Source organism: Polistes fuscatus, unplaced genomic scaffold, assembly GCF_010416935.1.
Source record: "Polistes fuscatus isolate 324 unplaced genomic scaffold, CU_Pfus_HIC Scaffold6, whole genome shotgun sequence".
NCBI classification, from domain to species: domain Eukaryota; kingdom Metazoa; phylum Arthropoda; class Insecta; order Hymenoptera; family Vespidae; genus Polistes; species Polistes fuscatus.
Genome location: NW_025113140.1, coordinates 12,358,460 through 12,380,739, shown reverse-complemented (window position 1 = coordinate 12,380,739; position 22,280 = coordinate 12,358,460). Strand labels below are relative to the sequence as shown.

At 33.1% G+C, this 22,280-nt stretch overlaps 2 protein-coding genes and 2 long non-coding RNA genes across 4 annotated transcripts; all 4 read left to right on the top strand.

The window, feature by feature from the left end:
• The first annotated feature begins 10,607 nt into the window (after positions 1–10,607).
• Positions 10,608–11,444, top strand: LOC122523494. The gene is made up of 3 exons (XR_006305311.1): positions 10,608–10,643; positions 10,797–10,943; positions 11,278–11,444. It is a non-coding gene; the product is annotated as an uncharacterized LOC122523494 (long non-coding RNA).
• Positions 11,445–13,334: 1,890 nt separating this feature from the next.
• Positions 13,335–14,538, top strand: LOC122523164. Its single transcript, XR_006305262.1, has 3 exons — positions 13,335–13,599; positions 13,723–13,823; positions 14,001–14,538. It is a non-coding gene; the product is annotated as an uncharacterized LOC122523164 (long non-coding RNA).
• A 545-nt stretch (positions 14,539–15,083) lies between these two features.
• LOC122523162 lies at positions 15,084–15,671 on the top strand. The gene is made up of 2 exons (XM_043644791.1): positions 15,084–15,230; positions 15,382–15,671. The coding sequence occupies exons 1-2, from the start codon at positions 15,126–15,128 to the stop codon at positions 15,511–15,513; spliced, it is 237 nt and encodes a 78-aa protein (XP_043500726.1). The 5' UTR covers positions 15,084–15,125; the 3' UTR covers positions 15,514–15,671.
• A 1,013-nt stretch (positions 15,672–16,684) lies between these two features.
• On the top strand, positions 16,685–20,343 carry LOC122523163 (omega-conotoxin-like protein 1). Its single transcript, XM_043644792.1, has 3 exons — positions 16,685–16,793; positions 17,451–17,570; positions 18,307–20,343. The coding sequence occupies exons 2-3, from the start codon at positions 17,472–17,474 to the stop codon at positions 18,439–18,441; spliced, it is 234 nt and encodes a 77-aa protein (XP_043500727.1). The 5' UTR covers positions 16,685–16,793; positions 17,451–17,471; the 3' UTR covers positions 18,442–20,343.
• The last annotated feature ends 1,937 nt before the right edge of the window (positions 20,344–22,280 follow it).

The window sequence follows — 22,280 nt, the reverse complement described above, 5'->3', positions numbered from 1 at the left end:
CGTTCTCGTATAGCTAGTGGTAAATAGTAAAATGATTCATCCTCTTATGCGAGCGAAGAAAGGATTTAAAGAAGTCGAAGATAGATAGGAGAAGGAGAAGACTGATAACGAACGAACGGAGGATGAAAGAGGGCAAATTGAAGGAACAGTGGGGGAAAGGGAACGTCCCCGATTCAAATATTGACCGTTCATTTATTACGCCTGGGAAACTTTGATCGACGCTAATTAGCTTTCCTCCACATTCTTTCTCGAATTCCGTTTCCGTATCGTAAATACGTAGCGACTCGGACTCGTCGTGCCTCTTCATCGTTTATTTGATCTCTCGCGTTTTGCATCTGCGAATTTGAAAGAGAAAGAGAGAGAGAGAGAGAGAGAGAGAGAAAAAGTTGATAGAAACACGAAATGAACGAGTATTCCGAACTAATCTTTACTCTTGCTGAAATATTAGTAATATTGTCGAATGTGATTTAGCGATAAATTAATATCATTTAAAATAAAAGATTATAAACTAGAATAGAACGAAACCAATATGGCTGACTACGAACCTGTAATCGCAGGAGCTTTTACACGAAGAGCTTGATGTGTGTGCGTGGTATCTGTTACGAACAAAAAAGATAGAGCGAAGGAGAGGGGAGGTGAAAGAAGAAAGACACACGTATAAACGTACTACACATAGAAACGTCACGAGTGAAAGCACGCAAAGTTAGATGAATACCAACACGCCAAATTGAAGAGTTTACACGATTGGAGTATCACCTCGAAGGAAGGTGGAAGGAAAGTTAAAATGTCAAGGATAAGAAGAGAAAAACGAGCCGTGAACGGCCGTAGGAGTTTGATACACGTCCGACTGGCTGGTGATGCAACATAAATTAAACTGCATAGCTCGTCTGCACACCCCAATCAGTCCCGTGTCCCATGGTCATGGTGCTGTGGTATCATCGGACGTATGTATCCGGCTGGTGCGTGTGTGTGGGTGGGAAAGAGCGGCAGGGCGCCGGCACGCGGCTCGTGTTTCCTGCCTCTGCAAAAATTGGCATTGCGCGAGGGCTAACTCTGTACACAGAGTGAGACCGAGAGAGATAGATTGTATCATGTGCCGATAGCAACCAGGGAGGACGGACCTGCCTCGCCAAAAATACCACCCCTTCTCTGCGATTATCTCCACCCTCTCCCTCTCCTCTTCTCTCCTCTCCTCTCTACTCGCTACATGCCTATGTTACGGTATGAGACTAGCCACGTGAGAGAAAGTGTTCGTACCTATCCTTCTCATTAAAATAATACGACGCTCTACATTCTTATTAATAAATTCTTATATATTATATTTTCATTGTCATCAATATCAAATCAAATTTGTTAGTACCTACAAAAGAAATACAGATTTAAATCCAATATCAATATCGTATTGAAGAGTAGAAAATAAATAGGATAAAGAGTGTATCGAAATTTTTTAATTCTTATTGCGGATAGAATATTAGTAAAGCGTTGGAACGGTGTAACGAAGCAACAAACAATTTCTCGAATATTGTTCGACAAAGGATCCTCGTATACGCGTGAGTTAGTACACAGGATGTCGCGTGTATTTCAAACACGCGGTCGAAGAGTGACGGAAGGATGGATAAAGCAAATCGTATAGAACCGATGAGTGGAAGAGGAGCACTCTTCTAGGATCTATCGTACGAAATTGCATTTAATGTTACGATTCGATCAGTAGGACGAAATAAAACAAGGGAAAGAGACTCTGTGAAGGAGCGAAAGACGACGCTATGAATGAATGCGAGTGAGAAGAATATATTGTACGGACAAACTGAGAAAGATAGAAATAGAGATAAAGTCAGATGGAAAGAGAGAGAAAGAGATACGCGAAGAAAAGAAAAAAAAGAATCGAAGGGAAACAGAGAGCGATAGAGAAGCATCGGTTCCCTTTTAATTGAAAACTCAAGTGCTCTCGCTATCTTAATTAAGGGTCGGAAATTTTCAGCTCGATCGATTGGCCAAACGAGAAAGACTGGACCCTATCGGTTGCTCGCTATCACTTCCACCCCCACTAACTCCCTGTCGTTCAAGCAACCTTTGACCAATAGTCATGCGAATCTTCTGCATACTTTACACCGATATTTTTCTACCTTCGTAATTATATTATATTCTTCATCTTTTTAATAGTTTTTCTTTCTTTACCTGATTATGATTTTTCACGAAACAGTCTTGAAAAGTACGATATCGAATAGGTACAGAATACGAACCGAGCTTGATCTATGAAATAGAACGGTAAAAACGTGTGCGCTTGTCAGGAATGTTGTTTTTCCCACAGGCTATAAGCCTTTCCCGTTGCTTCTCTTTATTGCTCTTTCCCTCTCCCTCCCTCTCTGTTTCTCTTTTTCTCTTTTTTTTATTCTCTTTTTCCGTGCGTGGGTGATTTTCCTGATCGATACCCGATATCCAGTGCGAGCTGGTCCTATGGCCGTACATCATTTTGCCGACAGTTGTACGAATTCTGCAACCCAGGCGATGTTAAAATTTGAATGTAAAGCGAGACGGACTAACGGAATATCAATAACATTAACGGTAAAATTTCAATTTGAATCCGTGGTCGCATTGGAGAATCGGTGGGTAGGAGTGGAAAAGGGTGAACGCTCATGGTTAGATCGTTATACCAACAGATCTTTGTTTCGCACCTACTTGCAGTATAATTTTAATTAATGTACACGAGGCAACGCAAGCAACACTCAATATGTTTGGTTTCATGTTGGTAGAAGAAGGAGAGAGAAATGTTACGAATTCACATAAATTAGTTGACACAAAATGCTAGCTCGATAGTTGTATAATTGATCTGAAGCTTTTACGTATAAGTTCAATAGTAAAAATTCTTACTTTAATTCCATAATCAGGAAACACCCCTGCAAAACGCAACCCTGCAAACAAACAAGCACCGAGGGAAGATCATGCTGATGCACTAGTTTTTTTTTTTACGATCGAAACTCACTTTTTATCGACAATTTTTTTTTTTTTTTTTTTTTACGATCTTTTGAATTTTTCTCATTTTTCCATAGTTTTTATATTTTTTTCTTATTTTTTTATTTTTTACATTTTTTTTTATACTCAAGGTCATAAAATTTAATAAAGTTTTACTGCATTTCTATCATTTTACGGATTCTCTTAGGAATCCTCTTTACCGACTAGTATACTTTGTATTTTACGGAAGATTGCGCATGCGCTCTCAAATAGTGGTTCGTATACTTAACGACAGGTGGCACCAGCGATCTGCTTAATGCACAGTTAAAGTTTTGTCCACCGATTTCCCGCGAGTCTAAGCTCACGGCAAATATTCTGTCTATTTTAAGATCCTTACACAGCATCCCCAAAAAATAAATATTTTGGAATAACAAAAAATTATCAAAAATTGATGTTTTTTAATCATTACCGCACTAATGGTAATCCAAAAATTAATTTATCGATTAGCTTTTGACAATGCTCTTAACATAAATCTTTTCACATTCGAGGATACATAATTTATTATTAGAATAAGACATTTTTTATTTTTCTTAATACGCTATAAAACGATAGCGCGAAAGAAAAAATTGCTTTAAAACAAAAATGTGTGTTCAATATATGCGTGCATTTCTTCAAGTGTGTAAGAAATCTCTTCTTTCTATGATACAATGAATAACGAGTAAGTATCGTGTAGTTAGAATCAGATCATCGAATGATTCGAAACATCTTCTCTGATAGCCCTAAACGAGTAGATACTGCAAGGGCAAGACCTGGCAGCAACCCTTCAATGAGGGTGCATTGATCTGAAAAGTGCTACCCTCCGACCTTCAAGGGCCAATGAATTCCGCGTACCAATGGTCACGTGTGCCTATGTACATGCATTATACTACACGAACACTTTTACACGTATGCACATGAATAAGGTTGACCACCCTCCTTGACTTAGCAGCGTGGATCGATTTTTAGTCTTTCAAAAACGGCGAAAGCGTCGTTTACCTATTACAAGTAATGAAGACTAATTCACTTTTCGTCAATAACTTTTGTATGTAGAAATAAGAAACGGAAGAATTAATGGCTTTAAATTAGAGATAAATGCAATATTCTATATTTAAAAATGTTTGCATGTTTATAGTTTAATTGTCATTAATTAAAAATCGTCAACTATGTAATAATATATGAATAATTAAACAAACGTAAAAATCTGTAATAAGTGACGCGATAAATAAACGTTGGGAAAACTCACGCAATTATTTCAATCAATGATCGGTTATTTGTCAGGTGCGAATATCAAGTGTAAACAAATATAAAAGCGATATACACGAAATGTTATATAGCCAATCTTGTAAAGACTAAAGAGAGGAGTCAATAAAGGGAGAAGAGTACGAACCAATCCTGATTACAAATGTGCGCGTCACATTAGCGTATGTCGACTACGGAAATAATTAATTTACATTATTTGTTATTTATTTATTAGCCGCAGAGGTAACGGCCCGTAATCATTATTTCTATTTGTTGCAATTAATTTATATATTTTATAATTAAAAAAGTTATTAATTAGTTTTCAACTCTGTGTAAACAAAGCAATCTTTAATTACCGGTACGATGTTTTATTAAAATTACTAAAACGTAATCACGAAAAAGAAGTACATTTTATGTTGCTACGTATAAAACTTTGTTGTTTGCTGTTATATCGATTAGAAATTTTAACATAAGTGTTTATAACACGAATATCAAACGTTCCACTATCTTTCATATCTATCAAAGGCTTGTTTCGAACTATACTTTACAAATAATACAATGTATGAAAAAAAAAGAAATATTTGAAAACATAATTATAAATATTCTGTTCGAGCTTTTTTTCTTTTAAAATAAAGCACTCAATGAAATATAAAATATTTAAAGAAATTTCGCGCGACGTTACAAATATGATCAAAATCTATGACAACTATATTCCGTCATTAATTAATTCTTCATCCATACTTCTTCATTAGAACGTGAGTTCGTTAATAATTAGCCATGGGATAGGATAAAGGGAGAAAAAGTATAATTAATAATCGATATATTTAACATCGGTGTTCATAAATGGCAAAGCTTTCGTAGTTCATTGCGGTAAATAATCGGAGATATTACATCGTAAAATTAGAAAATAGTGATAATTTATGAAACACGACTGCGTGTAACTTCGTGATCGAAGTTATAGTTCCTATTTCGTATGAAAATAAATATATACGTATAATGTACCGATAAATTTACGAAAAATATTCTACGTAATATGCATTTGCAACCATTTAAATAACTGTGTACAGAATCCTTTAACACTCTTATATGCATATACCTTATATATATATACATATCTATCTACATATGTTATATAATTTTTGTTTCCGACTGAAAGATCGTTTATCTTAAAAGCTGACATTCTCGCGTGAACGTCGAGGAACGTTCAAGAGAGGCATTAAGGATACCAGCCACATCTGTGCAATCCGCAAAAGCCGACTATATTTTCGTATGGCCATTTATAACTGACCAGTTTCACTAGCCATGACTACTTAGTGGATATTTTATAGTGGAAAAGTGGTTGGTAGGCTGGACACAAGGAATGGTCATAGAGAAGTAGGAGGAAGGGATGATAGCGAGGAGAGGAGGTGAGGACGAGTTCAAAAGTTCACATGAAAAACAGCGTCAGGAAATTGCTAGGAAATGGCTGGGAACGAATGGTCACCCTTTCGACGCTCCTCATTCCATTTCTCGTCCTTATAATAATCTAAATAGCTCGAAGAGAATCCTTTAAAAGAGCTGAGTCGGTTGTTAGATTTAAAAAATGTCGACGGCTACTCACCAACGCAAGCTTGATGTCGGGGCAGGAAATTAAGACCACTCCCTTTCTCGCCCACGTCGTACTACGAATTTATTTTCTTCTAATCGTTCCTTCTTATCCGTTCGTTCATGTTTATATATGTACATATGCATATATTTACGTTGGTGTAAATTTCTTAACTTTCCCCCAAAATTACAACTTTAGCGTTAAATCGCTCTGTTTACTTTAGAACGTACCTATGAGAAATCTTTTTTTTTCCTTCTTGTATTTCTTCTCTTTGTTTAACAAACTTTTTATACTTGCTTTCTTTTATATTTTTTTCCTTTGATAAAATAAATGCATAAAAGAATTATTCTTGCAAATATTAGTGTAATTTAAGAAATTCGAAGCTAATCTGATTTATCTTGATATTTTGCAGACTTTAACTATAGTATGTAAGATGAGAGGAAGCAATCGAATTGACTATTTTAATTCTTAGCAGACTTTGCAATTCGGAAAATCGAAAGGTTCCCTAAAGTACGACTTTTTTCTCTTATGTTTATGCATGGAAACCAGGGGTTGTAAGATTTACGTAAGACGGTTAAGTTAAAATTACAGTAGGAAGTATATAACCAAGCTTCAATTGTTGTTTGCTATAATGAAAAAATAGTCAAATAATATCCATGACAAAGTTTTGGATTTATCGATTTCGGCCAATATACAACCGGTTATTATATGAATTAATAAAAAGTCAAAGTCACAGTACTTACAAAAATAAAATATTAGCTCCAACAAAAAGTAAGAAAAAAAAATTTAATTAATGCATTGTAATAATTAATAGCCTCAACAGTTGATTGTATAACATTTGCACATTCACCTTGTTCGTACTTCTGAATAGTTGAACTTTAAATTCTCTCCACGTCGAAGTCTTTCCTCTTGTCGACGTCAGCACGCTCATCCCTCTGTCTTATTTCCTTGTGCGAGGAAAAAGACACGAGATTGCCAAGGGAGATCAATTTACAGTAAAAAATAAAAAGAAAAATAGAGTAAGAGGGTGAAATAGAAAGAGAAAAAGAAAGAGAGAGAGAGAGAGAAAGAAAGAAAGAAAAAAAAGAAGAAGGCCTGTAAAAGCGAGGACCAACACCGCAGCTGTGAAACAACTCAAACGTATAAAGAAACGACAGTGGATATAACGCGAAAACGCGTTTTCTGGCGGAAATAATGTGAGTAAAGCGAAACTTTATCCTTCCTTGTGCTCGCTTCTCTTTCCTCTTACTGTCCCTTTTCTCACTTTCTCTCTTACTCTTTCTCTTTCTGTCCCTCATCCAATCTCCCCTAGCACGATTTTCCTTCTTTTGCTTACTACAACCGAGGTAGTCTTTTGCCTCTCGTCGTTTCCTTTTTTCTTAATAACCCACGTTACGCTGTTCTCCTAGGAGAGAAAGAGATAGAAAGAAAAAGTCATACGTAGAACATACCAACGTTGCAATAAGAAACAAAATATTCCACTCTACCTGAACTTTTACTACTGAAAACGATCTTACACATAATCGTACAACTTTCATATATCCAATATTACAGTATCCGATATAAGAGCATGTTTTATTATTTTTTACTTACTACTAATAAATTTATCTTTTTTATCACATTAAAATGTACAAATTGATCCTTCTTCTTCTTCTTTTTCTTTCATAATTTTTCCGATACAAGTTGAAATTCACTAACAATAATGACACTTCTTTAATACTTACAATTAGTCTATTTCGAAACTTTATAGAATTCATAAGATTATATCGGTCGTTTATTATTCGTTTGGTCAATCAAGTTACATAATCCCGTAATTGGCAAGCGATATCCTAAAACAGTGTCTAGTCAGTGGTCCACGATAGTTTCAGCTAGTTCGTTGTAGCGAAGACGCTCGAGCCACTTTCTGCTAGTGGAAATGGTGGTCTACGAAAGCGTAGTTTCCACTAGCAGTTGCTTCTAGGTTGCCAGTCTCTCATTCTCTCTCTATTTCTCATACGCATACACGTACACCTATATACATACATGTTTCTCTCTCTCTCTCACTCTAGTCGTGTTCAGAATGGTCAGCTGGACCCTCGTACACGTAAATCACGATGCTGCCACAGATCCAATTATCAAATTGTCCGGCACTTCAGCCTAGTCAAGAGAACCATCGAGATGGCGTAAAACGACTGAGGAAAAGGGAGGAAAGGAATAGAGAGAGTTGAAGGAGATGGGACGATGTGCTTCGAAGAAGAACGTACGTTGCCTGCTGCCGTTGAGGTGGTAAGTCCAAGTACCACAGAAGCACTAACTAAAGGAGCAATAGATCCTGCGAGGCAAAACCACGAAAGACAGGACAACGTTAGCGGCTAAGATTTATCACTTAAGCGACTACGTCTGAGGGGAACGATATCCCTAAGGACGAACTGTCTCTCTCTCTCTCTCTCCTTTTTCCCCTTGTTCTTTAACTCACTCTGGGTGTGATATATACGTCCATGTAAGAGAATTCTGATTTTCTCTTTAGATAATCCAATCAATCGATAAAGTCATTCTAGAAACTTCTCCTTGATAAATATCAAGATATAAGCAGTGTTACGATTAAATCTATAATATTTGTTTACCTTCAAAGAATGATCTATTTTGCGAAATAATATCAAGTCTTTTCCAAATATGATTAAATTCATTGTTACTGAATAGAAATATTGTGTTTCACTAATCGAGAACTAAGCAATACTAGCCTTAATTTGAAGAATTTTCATTCCGATAAAACAACGAACACGCGCATGCAGACGTATATACAATTAATAGGGAACATTAATTTCTTAGCATACGATAAGCCATGAATGGTAAACCTCGTGACGATGATTGTCGACAAAGCATATTTCTTCTCCCCTAAAAGGCGTTTATGCTAATGTTATTATACGTAACACGTAATAGTTTCTTACGGTTAACGGAAAGGAACTGTTAGCTAGGAAATGTAAAGCGGAAGTGCGTGCTGAAGGAACCCCGTGTTACGGCTAAGGATATACGTATAAATACTTCTAGCACGCGATCCTGATTCAAATGTTACCTTTAGACACATACTTGAATTTCATTTAATACTTATTATACGTGATCAAGGTCAGTTTTCTATTTCCAACCGTGAAATAGTTTAATTTTTAAAATAAAGAAACATGTGTATATTTACAATAGATTCAACTGAAGAAATAAATTTCTTATGACAGCGATTACATAACGCAACTCGTGTTTACGAATGAAGCATTTACTAAAGCGTATAAACAGGCAGTGAAAGATGTTTCTTTTATCTATTCCTCGAAAGCGACCCTGAAATACGTTATGATTCAAATGAAATGTTATGAAAGAATTAACGACTTGTTAAATTTATATACAATACGTACATACATAATAATTCTTTGCATTGTTCGCGATAATCTTCAATTATTCTCATTAATTATATATTTTTGATATTTCTATATAATTAACTACCTGTCAACATGGGTATGTTTTGTCACCAACATATACACATGGATGGATTCTTAAACAAAATACAATAATTATATAATATTAAATACATACATACCTGTAAGTATGCCACATTTAAAATAATGGTCAGCATTATTATAAATAAAAGAAAATAATAAGTATTTTCTTCAAGATGAAGTATATTTTCAGTAATGTTAAATTATTAATAATATGTATATCAAAGAAATTTCCGATGATGCAAAGCGAGTCTGGTATTTCCACTTCTTATCTTATTTAGAATAAAAAAATTTTTTTTTAACGATAGGTCATAGAAAATGTCGCATTCTCGGTAAACTTATCTTCTCGGATAAAGATTAGGGTAAAATGTAATTGTATGGTTGTTCTAAGGAAACGAACAGAGAAGATAATGAAATGATTCGATTTCTCGAGGAAAGATCGAAAACAAGTTAACGAAAAAAGATAAATTCTCAACCGCGGTCGATGGTTTCATCGGACGACCGAAAATATCCGAACGAGGAGGTTTCTCTCTCGGGCAACGACAATTGAGTCAATTTAGAGAGCGGTTTTGATAGGTCGCCTGACATGAGAGCGCGTTACACGGCAGGTGTTCTGAAATATTACGCCCGCGTGCTACGCCAATTATCCTTGACGTTCCACCCGAAAGACGTAATGGACGATTACCACCAACACCAAATCGCGAAGTTTTTTTATTTTTTCCTATTTTAAATAAAGTTCTGGAAAAACAATGCAAAGACCATAGCCGATGTATTTTCTATTCCAGGAATGTGAATTTCTTTAGTCACGTCAGACGACTTAAGATAATCTACAATTAATAAAACTACATACACATATAGACATCACATACATTCACTATATTTATGTTATAGTATTATCTAGTTACAAGACCGAAACGGTTTTTCAAATATGTAATAAAGAGTTACAATAATACTAATTTACTTACGGATCTTTCTTTTACTAAATTAGACAAGATGATGATCGCTCGGTGTTTGATCTGATACTGGTACTTTACCGTATTTGGCGATACTTATCAATAAACAGACGGGGCGACCCTAATGTTTAGAACGACGTACACAAACAAAATATACTTATATCATATTTTACGATCTTTGAGTGTATTAAATTTATATGTATTTCGGGTCTTCCCCGATAATAAAAAGTTAAACATATACTTATTAAGAATACAAAAAATACCCTGGCAGGTTTCTTAAAATAATTTGGTTGTTATGATTATTCGTATTTGTGTCTATATCAGTTTCATAAAATCGCATTTTGCGGGTAATATATATATATATCGGAGTAGGTGTTGAAACTGAACATAAGTTTACAAAACAAAACGATAGAAGCAGTAAGTATTTCTGAAACAGTTTCTTATTTTTGTATTCTAAATTTATTCATATTTATTCATATAATATACATATATTATTATATATGTATTGAAAATCACTTTTCTTAATAAAATTAAATTTTATTCTAATATTGATCGTATAATTTGATGTAGAATCCTATCAAGATGTCAAAGATCACCATTCTCTTATTCGTTGTCGCATTAACATTATGCATCGCAGTTCAATTTATCTCGGCTGCACCAACCTTGCAAGAGAATGAAGAAGGACAATTGGCTGGATGTGGTCATCAGGCTGCTCCGGTAATTATTTTCATTAATAATTTCATTACTAATGTACATTTTGAACGTTTTTTATCATGATAGAAAATCTGTATTCCATTCATCACTCTTCGCGGTCAATTTATTTTAAAATCGAACACAAGAGAGATCGTGCCGTTTTTTTTTTTAATTCGTAAATATTTGAACAAACTCGTATTTATTCAATTACACTTTATTTCCTCGATCGAGTCACCGCTGTTTACGAGGTAAACGTTGGAACAAATAGAAAGTAATGAATATGTTCACTAAAATCAGTAAAGCTACAAATAACGATAAGAAAATTCGTCTAAAATTATTGTTATTTTGAATGTTATAGTGTAACAAGAATTCAGACTGCTGCTTCTACTTGAAGTGTGACAAATACGCAAAATTGTGCTACCCTTAAAATGGACAAATCGAAATAAATGTACTTGGTATATAGATTAACCTAATACGATTACTAACACATTATTAATATCGTTTTATAGATTTATTTAAGTTTATAGATGCTACATTTATTATTATAAGAATGTAAAATAAAGCTATACATTTAAAATTAATTACGAGCTTGTTTCATTTAATCTTATAATTATTTTCACTTTTTAAAAATTAATTATTTCGTGATATTTATATATCATTATGCTAATACAGTGTATAGAAACTATACTTTTGGTTCCGTCTGCTAATATTAATTACAAGCTAGCTTCATTTAACTTTAAAATTATTTGGATCTTTTTATTTTTTTAATATTTATTTCTCGATATTAATATAATATATAAAATTATACGCTTTCGATTCTGCTTGTTTAAACCTCGACGGAAGAATTTTAACAAAGCTGAACAAATTAGGAATAATAATATTAAATCACAATGAAAAGATTTTTAAAATGATGATTGGCTCATCTAAGTAGGTCAATATCCCATTTACCAATGTACGAGTCACGATTACAATCTTATCTCATACGATATGTTTGTCGATGATATCGATTCAATACTTGTAATTGTGCTTTCTATTTTTTCATCAAAATACGTTAGCATTATAAACGTCGGAATTAGGTCTAATATACGATTTGTTAATATTTTCAATTTAGATAAAAGTTTAAAAAAACAATAAAATACACGATGAAAGAGCCACAAAATGAAAATTATCCCATTAACACAATGAAATGAATTTAAGAGACTTTTACTATATTATCCCTATTTATCTGATCGACGATGTATAATTCTGACTATTACGACGTAAATGAAAATAAATAGCACAAATATCATTAAACACGTTTAAATAATCAATCGGAATATCTGTGTTTCATGTAATCCGACAATCGCAAGAGTCACATTTAAATCAATGCAATAATATTTACTTGGTATATGTGTATGCATTCGATAGAATAAATTTTCATTTAAATGTATAAATTAGAACATCATCATACTAATCATTTATACGTATCATTAAATATAATTAATGACGTTTTAAATATGTAATACTTATATCGATCAACAATGAGATATACAATTATTATATATTGATATTAAAATGTATTATTGTAGAATACTTCAGCGAATGTATGAACAACGTAAAAAAATTATTATTATTCTTCAATCCAAAATAATATTGCTTCACGATACGAGGAACGCAATCTCAATAATACCATTTATGATTCTACATTACCTATTTATTTTTCGTTCGCACAATATGTGAAAATATTTTCGATTCCATGCTATCATCGAGTAAAGTAAATGAACAGATACTCTATACGCCCAAGATCTTATCTAATCAAAAAATATAAATAAGATTAAATTATTCTCTTTTTTCTTTTATTAGAATTACTTATTCGAAAAATATATATATAATTATAATAACCTATATATATCACACACACATTAATTACATCGAAATTACTCAAAATATGGAGTAAATAATGTTCGTTCGAGTTAATGTTAATACAAAGCAAGTTTATTATTCCATTTAACTGATAATAAATTAGATATGAATCGTACAAGATATCGTCTATTTACTTCGCAATTACGTTTATTTTAATTTTTGAATATATGTACATATATGTGCACAGCTGGGAAAATTCGCTGATCAATAATCTCTTTGGATATTTTATTATTTTCTTTTTTTTGTTTGAATACATATATTCACATAACATACTATATATATCAAATAATGTCCACTAACCAACTGAAATATTTGCATATCCTATAAAAAAAAATAGAAGTAATCTTTGGAAATAACGTCATCATTCTTTATTTAATAATCAGATCATCGACGAACAAACATCGCACAAATCTTATCAAATTATCAAGATGAATGGAATTTCAAGATTAGTCTTGTTATTCTGCGAGTGAAACGCAACAGGGGGTACTTTACGTGAAAAAATGAGCGCTCTGTTTATACAGCTTTATATAATATGTTGATACTACATGTGTACGATATTTTACGATCGATGAACCTTGATATGGACGATAATGCTGTAAAAATAAGATTTTTTTCTTTTCTATTAAAGATTTCCAGGTAATGCCGTGTGTCACTGAATAAAAAATATTTTATCTTATTATTAAATTGTTTACATGAACACACTTTCCTATAAATATGCCATTCTACCGCTAAATGAAATCAGAAATCTTTTGACATACTTCCAAGTAAAATCTTAAAGGTAAGATAAAGTATAGCATCTATTATTGCACATTACTTATACTAATTATTTATCTAATGTAAGACAATTCAAATTTTTTGATCATTTTTCTTTAAGTTTCTTTTTTTTTTAATTTTTTTACAGAAAATCGTCTAAAAAATAAAATGGCTAAGCTTTTATTGTTTCTTGTCCTCACTCTTTTGGCGTTTACTTATGTGATGGCTTGTTCTCCACCAGGTATGCCTGTAAGTATCTTTTTATTGATGAAATGAAATTGTAATAATAAATTATATATTAAAGAGAAAGGAACGTAAATTGATCAGTTAACAAAATTGTAAAATGTTCTATAATATGCGACTGTTATATAACCACCACTGATTTCAGCTGTTTTATTAATAAGCTTTTCGTTTCACTTTTTACAGTGTACCGATAGTAGTCAATGCTGTGCCCCATACGTATGCAACCCTTGGGCTAATCGTTGCACAAAAGGTGGAAGCTGGCAACCACCAGGCGCTAGCACTGATGGCAGCGAATGATTAAGATGAGCTATCTGACATATTTACATTATTTCGTAGGCCTACGATCAAATGTACACTTTTTCCTAATTCATCATATATGATGATTTCTGTAACTTGACTTATTGTTTGCTTCAAAAATACATATGCATCATTAAAATTAACTTTCTTTTGTTCTATTCTTTTAATCAACCTATTCACATCGTACACTTCGTCGATAATCCAACATAAAATATTTATTTCTTTAGATAAATCCGAGGTTTCCGATTAACATGTCCGATAGATTTTAAGAACAAGTATTGTCTTTGCTTTAAATACAAATGTTATTATCATCGTATGAATGTTTCTATTTTTTTCATTTTTCGTTTTACCGATAACTATGCTTAATAGAAATGTTATTAATATGTAACATATAAATGTTCTTCGTCTCACTCAAACAAAATGATAAGAAATACGGTTTTTTTGAAAACTTATTTTCTACAATGGTAACAGTTCACTTGATATGTTTAGCGCGTGTTTATTACCCTAAGATCTACATAAGAAACCAGTAATTAACAAAGTTAGTAGACAACAATTGTTATTATCACATGGTTCTATTTATCAATTTACATTTGTTTATGATATATATGTAATTATGTCTAGATTTATAAAAATAAGTGACAGTTTTTCAACAGAAAAATGCATTTGCACAAGTGGTTCCACTTCGTGTTCGTTTTATCAATTTACACCGAGAAATCGTATAAATATTAGATACCGTTACACGGAAGTTAGTAGGTCATCACATTCTTAAGCAACATCAGTAAGTAACTGGTGCTTTAGGAAGCAGGTTAGCTTGCCATGTTATTCTTACATTTAACACGAGAAGTATATTAACAATTTATTTTTTCCAACATCAGATTTTATTTTGAAGTTTTGAACAAAAATTGTGTTATTTCCAACACGCGTGTGTATATGTTTCAAATTGTTAAAACTTTACAATTCGAATTTTAAATTTTTATAGGAGTTTGTGGAATCCAAAAAATCTTAATCGCCATGCAGAAATTCGTCTTTCTTGCTTTCCTCGCGGTTATTGCAATTGTTCTTGCAGCACCTAAGCCTGAAGAACAAACTGCTACCTGCAGCCCGTGGCTTGGACTCGTAAGTTTGCTATAATAATTAAGTTTTAATTGTGATATTTGTGCATTACGATCTTTGTTAAAAAATAAAATAAGTATTGTTTTAAAACAAAAAGTACCGAGAGAAATTTAATTTCTCGAACGGTGCATTAAACAGCATTTTTTGTCTTCAGTGTCATACTTCTTCAGACTGCTGCCGTAACCTTATATGTCTGGGTTACGCAGCTAAGTGCATTCCAAAACAAGGAATTTCTGGGCCAGATAACAGACCTATTGGTCCACCACCATACCCACCAGCACAATAAAATGTTGTCGTTCAATAATAAAACCATGTTTTATTTTCTAATTTTCTACAAACCAAATGTATCATTATGATTCGTTCATATCTAAAATATCTATTAATTATCAAGTGTAGTCGTATTACATTATGAAAAACTTGAAAATAAAAAAGTTTTAATGAGAAGGAAGTTTCTATTTATTAGAGTTTTTTTTTTTAAAATCGCAATGTGTTTAAACAAAAGAAATAATACTCGTTAAATATATGGTTACAAATTATAAAATATCTAAAATATTGTGCGAATTTATATTTAATTTTCTTTAAATATGTAAATACCCAAATATATACCCGAATTTTCCATCGATATTTAGAATATTACTCCTATCAGATCTTTCAGGTATATTTTTATATGACAAAAAACTAGCCACTTAATTATATATAACCGTTAAGCCTTGAAACATAAACGCTACTCATCATAGCAACACAATAACAATACGATATAGTGTAATACATGTGTGTGGTGATAAATAAAAAAGATAGTGTTATTTCTTTCTCTGTCTCTCTTTCTCTCTCTTTTCTCCGATTATCGTCACGAAATAAAAGAGCAATAACAGTGTGTGACTCGATTTCTTCCTTTGTTATTTCCTGTCAAGCGAATTAAAGAACAAGAGGGCTTTGTGGAGAGATCAATGGAATGTACGAAGCGTGCAATATGCACTCGATAGAATATCGGTGCAAAAGGCAAAAGGCACTTGCCTGTTTCATACCGTACCGTTGCAGAAAGTGAAGATTTACAGTCGATATAAAAATCTCGAGGAAAAATACAATTTTCATCCAAGTACGATGATCTATAGCGATCGACAGATAACGGTCTACAACCTAATCGTTCTTTTCTAATTTCATTATACGAAAAAAACTGTACATTATTATATGTAGAATAACAAACTAATGAAAACGACAACGTGAAAATTGTTCCTATAATATGTATTACAAGAATCGTTCGAAAATTTTATAAATGAACGATAAAAGAAAAAAGATAATATAGTTGATTTGAAATTGAAATGACGCAAGAGTACAAACTCGCTTATAAGTGACTCACATATGTATATATATTTCAAGGAAGCCGTTAAAAATTCGTAAAGTCGCCGTTTCTCCTACTTCTACTGTGTATGTATATACATATACTTCATATATAGTATGAGCAGAACGAACGAAGGAACGTAGTCGAGGTCGAACTCTCGAGAAGACATCTCTGTGATAGAATCAGTGCGTAGTTTACATTTTATTTATAGAAGACATAAGCCCTATGTAAGTATCAAGTTAAAGAAATTAAACTGCTCATTAATTTCGCGTATTGAAATGAGTTACGATATTTACATCAATTGTTTCGTTAAATAGAAGTGAAGATTTTTATTAAAAGCAAATCTTTCGCGTCATATTATATTTTGTTGAAAGAATCGAGATGCCGTAGTGACATACTTTCTCTTTACATACTCGCACGTATACATATTCGAACAATCGCCTTTGCTTATTCCAATAGCTACGTAACGAGGAATAAACGTTTTAAAGTGGATTAAATGCTATACACGGTCGACCGTGAGTATATAGTCTTTAGTCGCTGGATCCTTTATTCAAGAACGAATCAGCCCGACCGGTAATGATTCCTTTACTTACACACTTTTATATTCGTTAATATGGATCTTATGTATTTTCCTTTTATATGGAAGTGTATGTATACGAGCGTACGCCTGATTGTTCGGTGTTTTCAATGAATATTTCTTTTGATCTTTGAACCTTGAATAAAATTCCTTGTAAAAAAGATTAATGTCATAAGTACCTAAATAATATTGCGACTATTTCATTAGCGAAATAAATAACATTGCATAATAATAATCATAAAAAAGTGAATTTTCAGATATTAATTACTTTTTATAATATTTACGGATGCCGATATTTTTGTTACAGAATTCCGAGGAAACAGCGAAGATGTCGAAGTTCATCCTCTTGGTTTTTGTAACTCTTCTTGCCAGCACACTTATCGTAGCTGCTCCCGATAAATCAGTCTGCGGTCGACACGGTGACCCCGTCAGTAGACATTTACATACTGCTTGTTTTCTTGCTATGTGATCGTTTCTCGTGATATCTCTCCTTCTCTTTAGTCTTATGATGCTTTCTCGTTTCTCTTTCAAATCATAAATTTTATATTTATTTATCAATATTTCTTTCATTGAATGCCCTTGAATTTGTATTTCTATGTTTATATAAAGAGAAACGTTTCAACTGAAATAACATATAATTAATTATTAATTGAAATAGATTGTTCCTTTGTTGATCATTTTACTCGTATTATCGACATTTTACTGTATATACATACGTACTATGTACTCAAAGCCAAGTCACGAATTAGAAATTCTAATCGTGAGAACTAACCACATTGCTATGTTTTAATAAGGTTTAGACTTTTGTATTTCATGATAATCGTATATTGTCCTTTTGTCATGTAAATGTTCGTTGAATTATTTTATCGCTACGAATGAAATTCGATTCTGTTATTATACGTTTATTGTGCAAAAAGACGATAAGAAAAACATTTAATTCCTTCTTTTTGGTAAATGATAATAAAAAGAAATTTTTTAATTATGAAACGAGAGCAGAATATAAATTTTATTGAAATGAATAACTGTTTTAATTATATAGTATATATATCATTAGATGTTGAAGATCACAAGTAAGAAAGTAATATATTTTAAATGACCCTGATTCTTTTTACATAATTTAGTAATAATTATAATTGTTTAAATTAATATTTCATTGTTTTCAGTGCGTAGTTGATCGTGAGTGCTGCCAAAACATGAGGTGCCATGGATATGCGCATAGATGTCAAGTTATTATCACCTCCGAAGAACTAATGGCGCAGAGAGAAAAGATTTTGGGGAAAAAAGGAAAATCTTATTAATCAGCTTTTTATCTCCTTCTGATCGCTCAATGAAGACGGTCAAAAAGAAAAATAACTTTTTTTTTATATATTTACATAGATAAAGACAATTACTGAAACAATATTAAGTTACAGCACATAATTAAAATGTAAAATTAAATTATTTTTGGCAATAATAAAATGGAAATAACTATAGGAATGTATAAACTGAAAAATAAATATTTTTGATAGTACGTATTTGAAAGATCTGTACATTAAAATAATTGGTTAACAAGTATTGATACTTCAATGGAAAATTGTATGAAAAGACAATCGAAAAATGATTGACATGAGCCATATTGACCTAAATTTTTGTACGAAAAGATAAATACGTACTCGTGTATTTCCTCGCAAGAAGTTGGAAATGAAGCAAGAAAAAAGGGAAAAAGAGAAAAGAAACATGCAAAAAAAAGGAAAAAAAAGAAAGAAAAAGAGTAGGAAGCAGACAGATTTATCGCTAGAAAAAATTCGCCGGATTTTCTCGAATCACGTAACTCTTCCCAGCGTTTCTCGTCATTCGCCCTAACTATAGTTATGCTACGGTGAGCATTCAAATCCGCTATCTCCTATCTCGGTTTACCGTACGCTCGTTAAAAGGCGTACCTTCGTCCGATAAAAAGACTTAGGTGTGCTATATAGCGAGCCGCCACACGGACTAAAAATCCCAATGAGCTCGACATGTTGCCTACGTGCGAAAGACAGGTAGACAGTCGATGTGTGAGTGTGTGTGTGTGTGTGTATGCGTGTTTATATGTATGAGAAAGAGAAGGAGAAAGAGAGAGAAAGAGAGTCGCTTTAATTGCATCGACTTATCTCTTGATAAGCTCAACGTAGAACCTTGCCATATGGTAGATTCGAAATCATTGCTTTCGTTGACGATTTCCTTCATCTACAACTATCTATGCTTATATATTTACTATACATATATGTATGTATACTATATGTGATATATATCTCTGAATCTAAATACAACGAAAACACAATGTATGTTAACGACAACAAGATTGCCACGACGTACTACTGGTTTTCGTTTCAAGATCGTGAAAAGAAGATTCGAATTTAACGAAACACGTCGATCAAATATATTCTATTTCTTTATTATATCATTTTTCTTTTGTTTAAATATAATTTATCACATATGTGTTAGATTTTTTCACGCAAACCAGAAATAAGATATATCGTTAATATTGTATTAAAGGACGTATTTATGAATAATTAATAACGAGATGAAATAAGTTTTAATTATTAGCTTTTAAGAAGATAAAAAGAAAGAAATTTGCGACTTGGATTATTGCGATCGTATAATAATAAGTTCGTTCATTTTATATCCTCTTGGGTAGTGCATATAATCGACGGAAAGACGAGAGATCTTTTTCGTTTGATTAAAAATTTCTCGGAAAAATGTTGAACGTTGTGAGCGAGCGTCTAACAGCAGCACTTCGACCGGTCGAGTAGCTTTTCAGAGATTTTGGAAAGTAGCTGGACTTTGATTCAAAGACCAAAAGCTTCTTCCACTCGTTATACGACATTTTCATTGTGTTTCAATCTCATTAGCGCCGGCTTAAAGTTAAGCACCCCGACTCTTTTACTTTTGGCTTGTCCGCTGTTCGTTGACCGCCATGAACTTTTTAACGGACGTTCGTCTTTTCTTCTGAAGGTATGTAGCTTATAGAAAGAATATGAAATATACGTAATGTAAAATAGAAGGAATATAATATATATATATATAATGCAGTAGAAAAAAAAAGACGAAACTGTGGAAGGGTTTGTTCAAAGAAGTTCGCTAGAAAAAAGAGGGGAATTTTTCTGAGAGAGTCATTAATTAAATCGATCGTTCCGTCCGTCCTTAATATTCGTAAAGAGAATATAAATATAGAAATTCAATTGCGTTTTTTCTCTTAACTAGATCCTAGGATATTCCAGAATAACTTTTTTTCTTATCGATTTTTTATAAAGGAAGTAACTATAAACGAAATTGGTAATAACGATAAAGTGATTTAACTATTTTCTTATGAATTATGTAGGTGCAATAACGTTCACGAACAAAACAACATATACAACAGTTACACTATTTTTTCATTCATCTCTTAAAACAAAGGAATGCTCGGATACATTGTTTCTAAGCACAACAAATAAACGTGTACGTAGTTTATAAACTACGGCAATAAATCGGCCACAAAAAAGGTATTTTTCGGGGTCAGTACTCTTTGTAAGCTCATTGCTTTTCTCCACATTTATCTTTTCTTTTTGTTTATACTTATTTTAACGAGGCAAAAGTAATATTACATAGGAAATCGTTTTCGTTTGGATGGGATAAATAAAAATGAGATTCTTCTCCTAACAATAATATCGACGTTATTTCACATCAATTATACTAACTATCACGATTACAATATTTGAAAACGTCGATAACACGAAAAGAGTCCTATCTACTAGCGCTCAAGTAAAGGCGTCACCCTGCAAATATTTGCTCCGTGTCCCTTATCTCCCTCCAGCTTAATTGCCATATGGTATCCCCAGGCACAACATAAGGTACCTTTCTGTCTTACGTGGATGTTACAAACACACCTACTTTTTTAAGATATAATAATAATGATGATAGTCGATATTTAAAATCAATGCTTACGACTTTAACATACTAGCTACATATGTCTTACCCTTTTGTTACGTACATATTGGTTTTTTTTTCTATAATTAATCATTTTTATTTGATAGATAATCGTTTATAACATAAAATAATAAATACTTCTAATTTGACACACGAATAAATCGAATTTTGCAATTTAAAAAGATGCAGCAATTAAGAAGAAACTTGGTTAAATCTTATCTACTTGACAATCATATTTGGAGATAACAAAAAAGAATATAAGAAAGTAAAAGAACGACAAAACGAGAAAGAAAAAGAAAATAGCCAAAAGGTTTTTTCTAAGGGTCGACTTGTCACACTTCTTCCAAGCGACTCGGTGTCGCTTCTTTTTTCGCGAAGCGCGAAGGTGTGCATACAATATAAGAAGAAAAAAAGAGAGAAAAAAAAATGCAAGAAAAAGAAGAAAAAGGAAAAAAGAAAGAAAAAGAGAAGAACGAAACGGGTGGACCGAATCGCATTCAGAGGAAATAAACGGGCGCCATCGACGCACTTGAACCAGCACACCAGTCGTCCTCGTGCGAACAGGTACGAACTCGAAGAGCTGTACGATGTTGAGACTCGGGCCTGGATTCGGGTAGGTTCGAAAAAAAAGGAAAATATACCAGGAAGAAGGAGAGGAAGAGCAGGTTAAAGGACAGAGAACGAGAACGAGAACGAAAACGAGAAAGAGAGAGAGAGAAGCGGAGACAAACGGTAAGCCGAGGGAAGCACTCGAGCCGAGTCGAGTATCTCTCTTGGAGGTTCCTTTCAAGTTCTTCAGCGATGAGGCGGTGAGGCAGGTCCCGCGAGTCCTTCAGCGCTTTTAAGCTCGTTCTCGTAAGAGAACAAGAAGGTAAAGCTGAAAACCAAGAGACACGTTGAGTCTTGCTGCAACGAGAGAGACAGAGAGAGAGAGAGAGAGATAGTGAGATATTGGGAAAAAAATAAAGATACGAAGAGAAAGAGAGAGAGAGAGGGTGGGAGAGATTGCAGAAACGGATGGTGTAGGAGTCAGGCCAAGAAGAGAGAAAAGAGACGAAAAGAGAGAAGAAGCGGAGAAAAGCGAACAAAATGCTGGCCAAGTAGGCGGCCCGTGCCCATAAACAGGCGCGCGGCACAATATGAAAACATTGTCGAGGGTAAAGCCGCTAGGCATACAGCAATGTGCTGAGCTTAGCTGAGCGCGTCCAAGCGC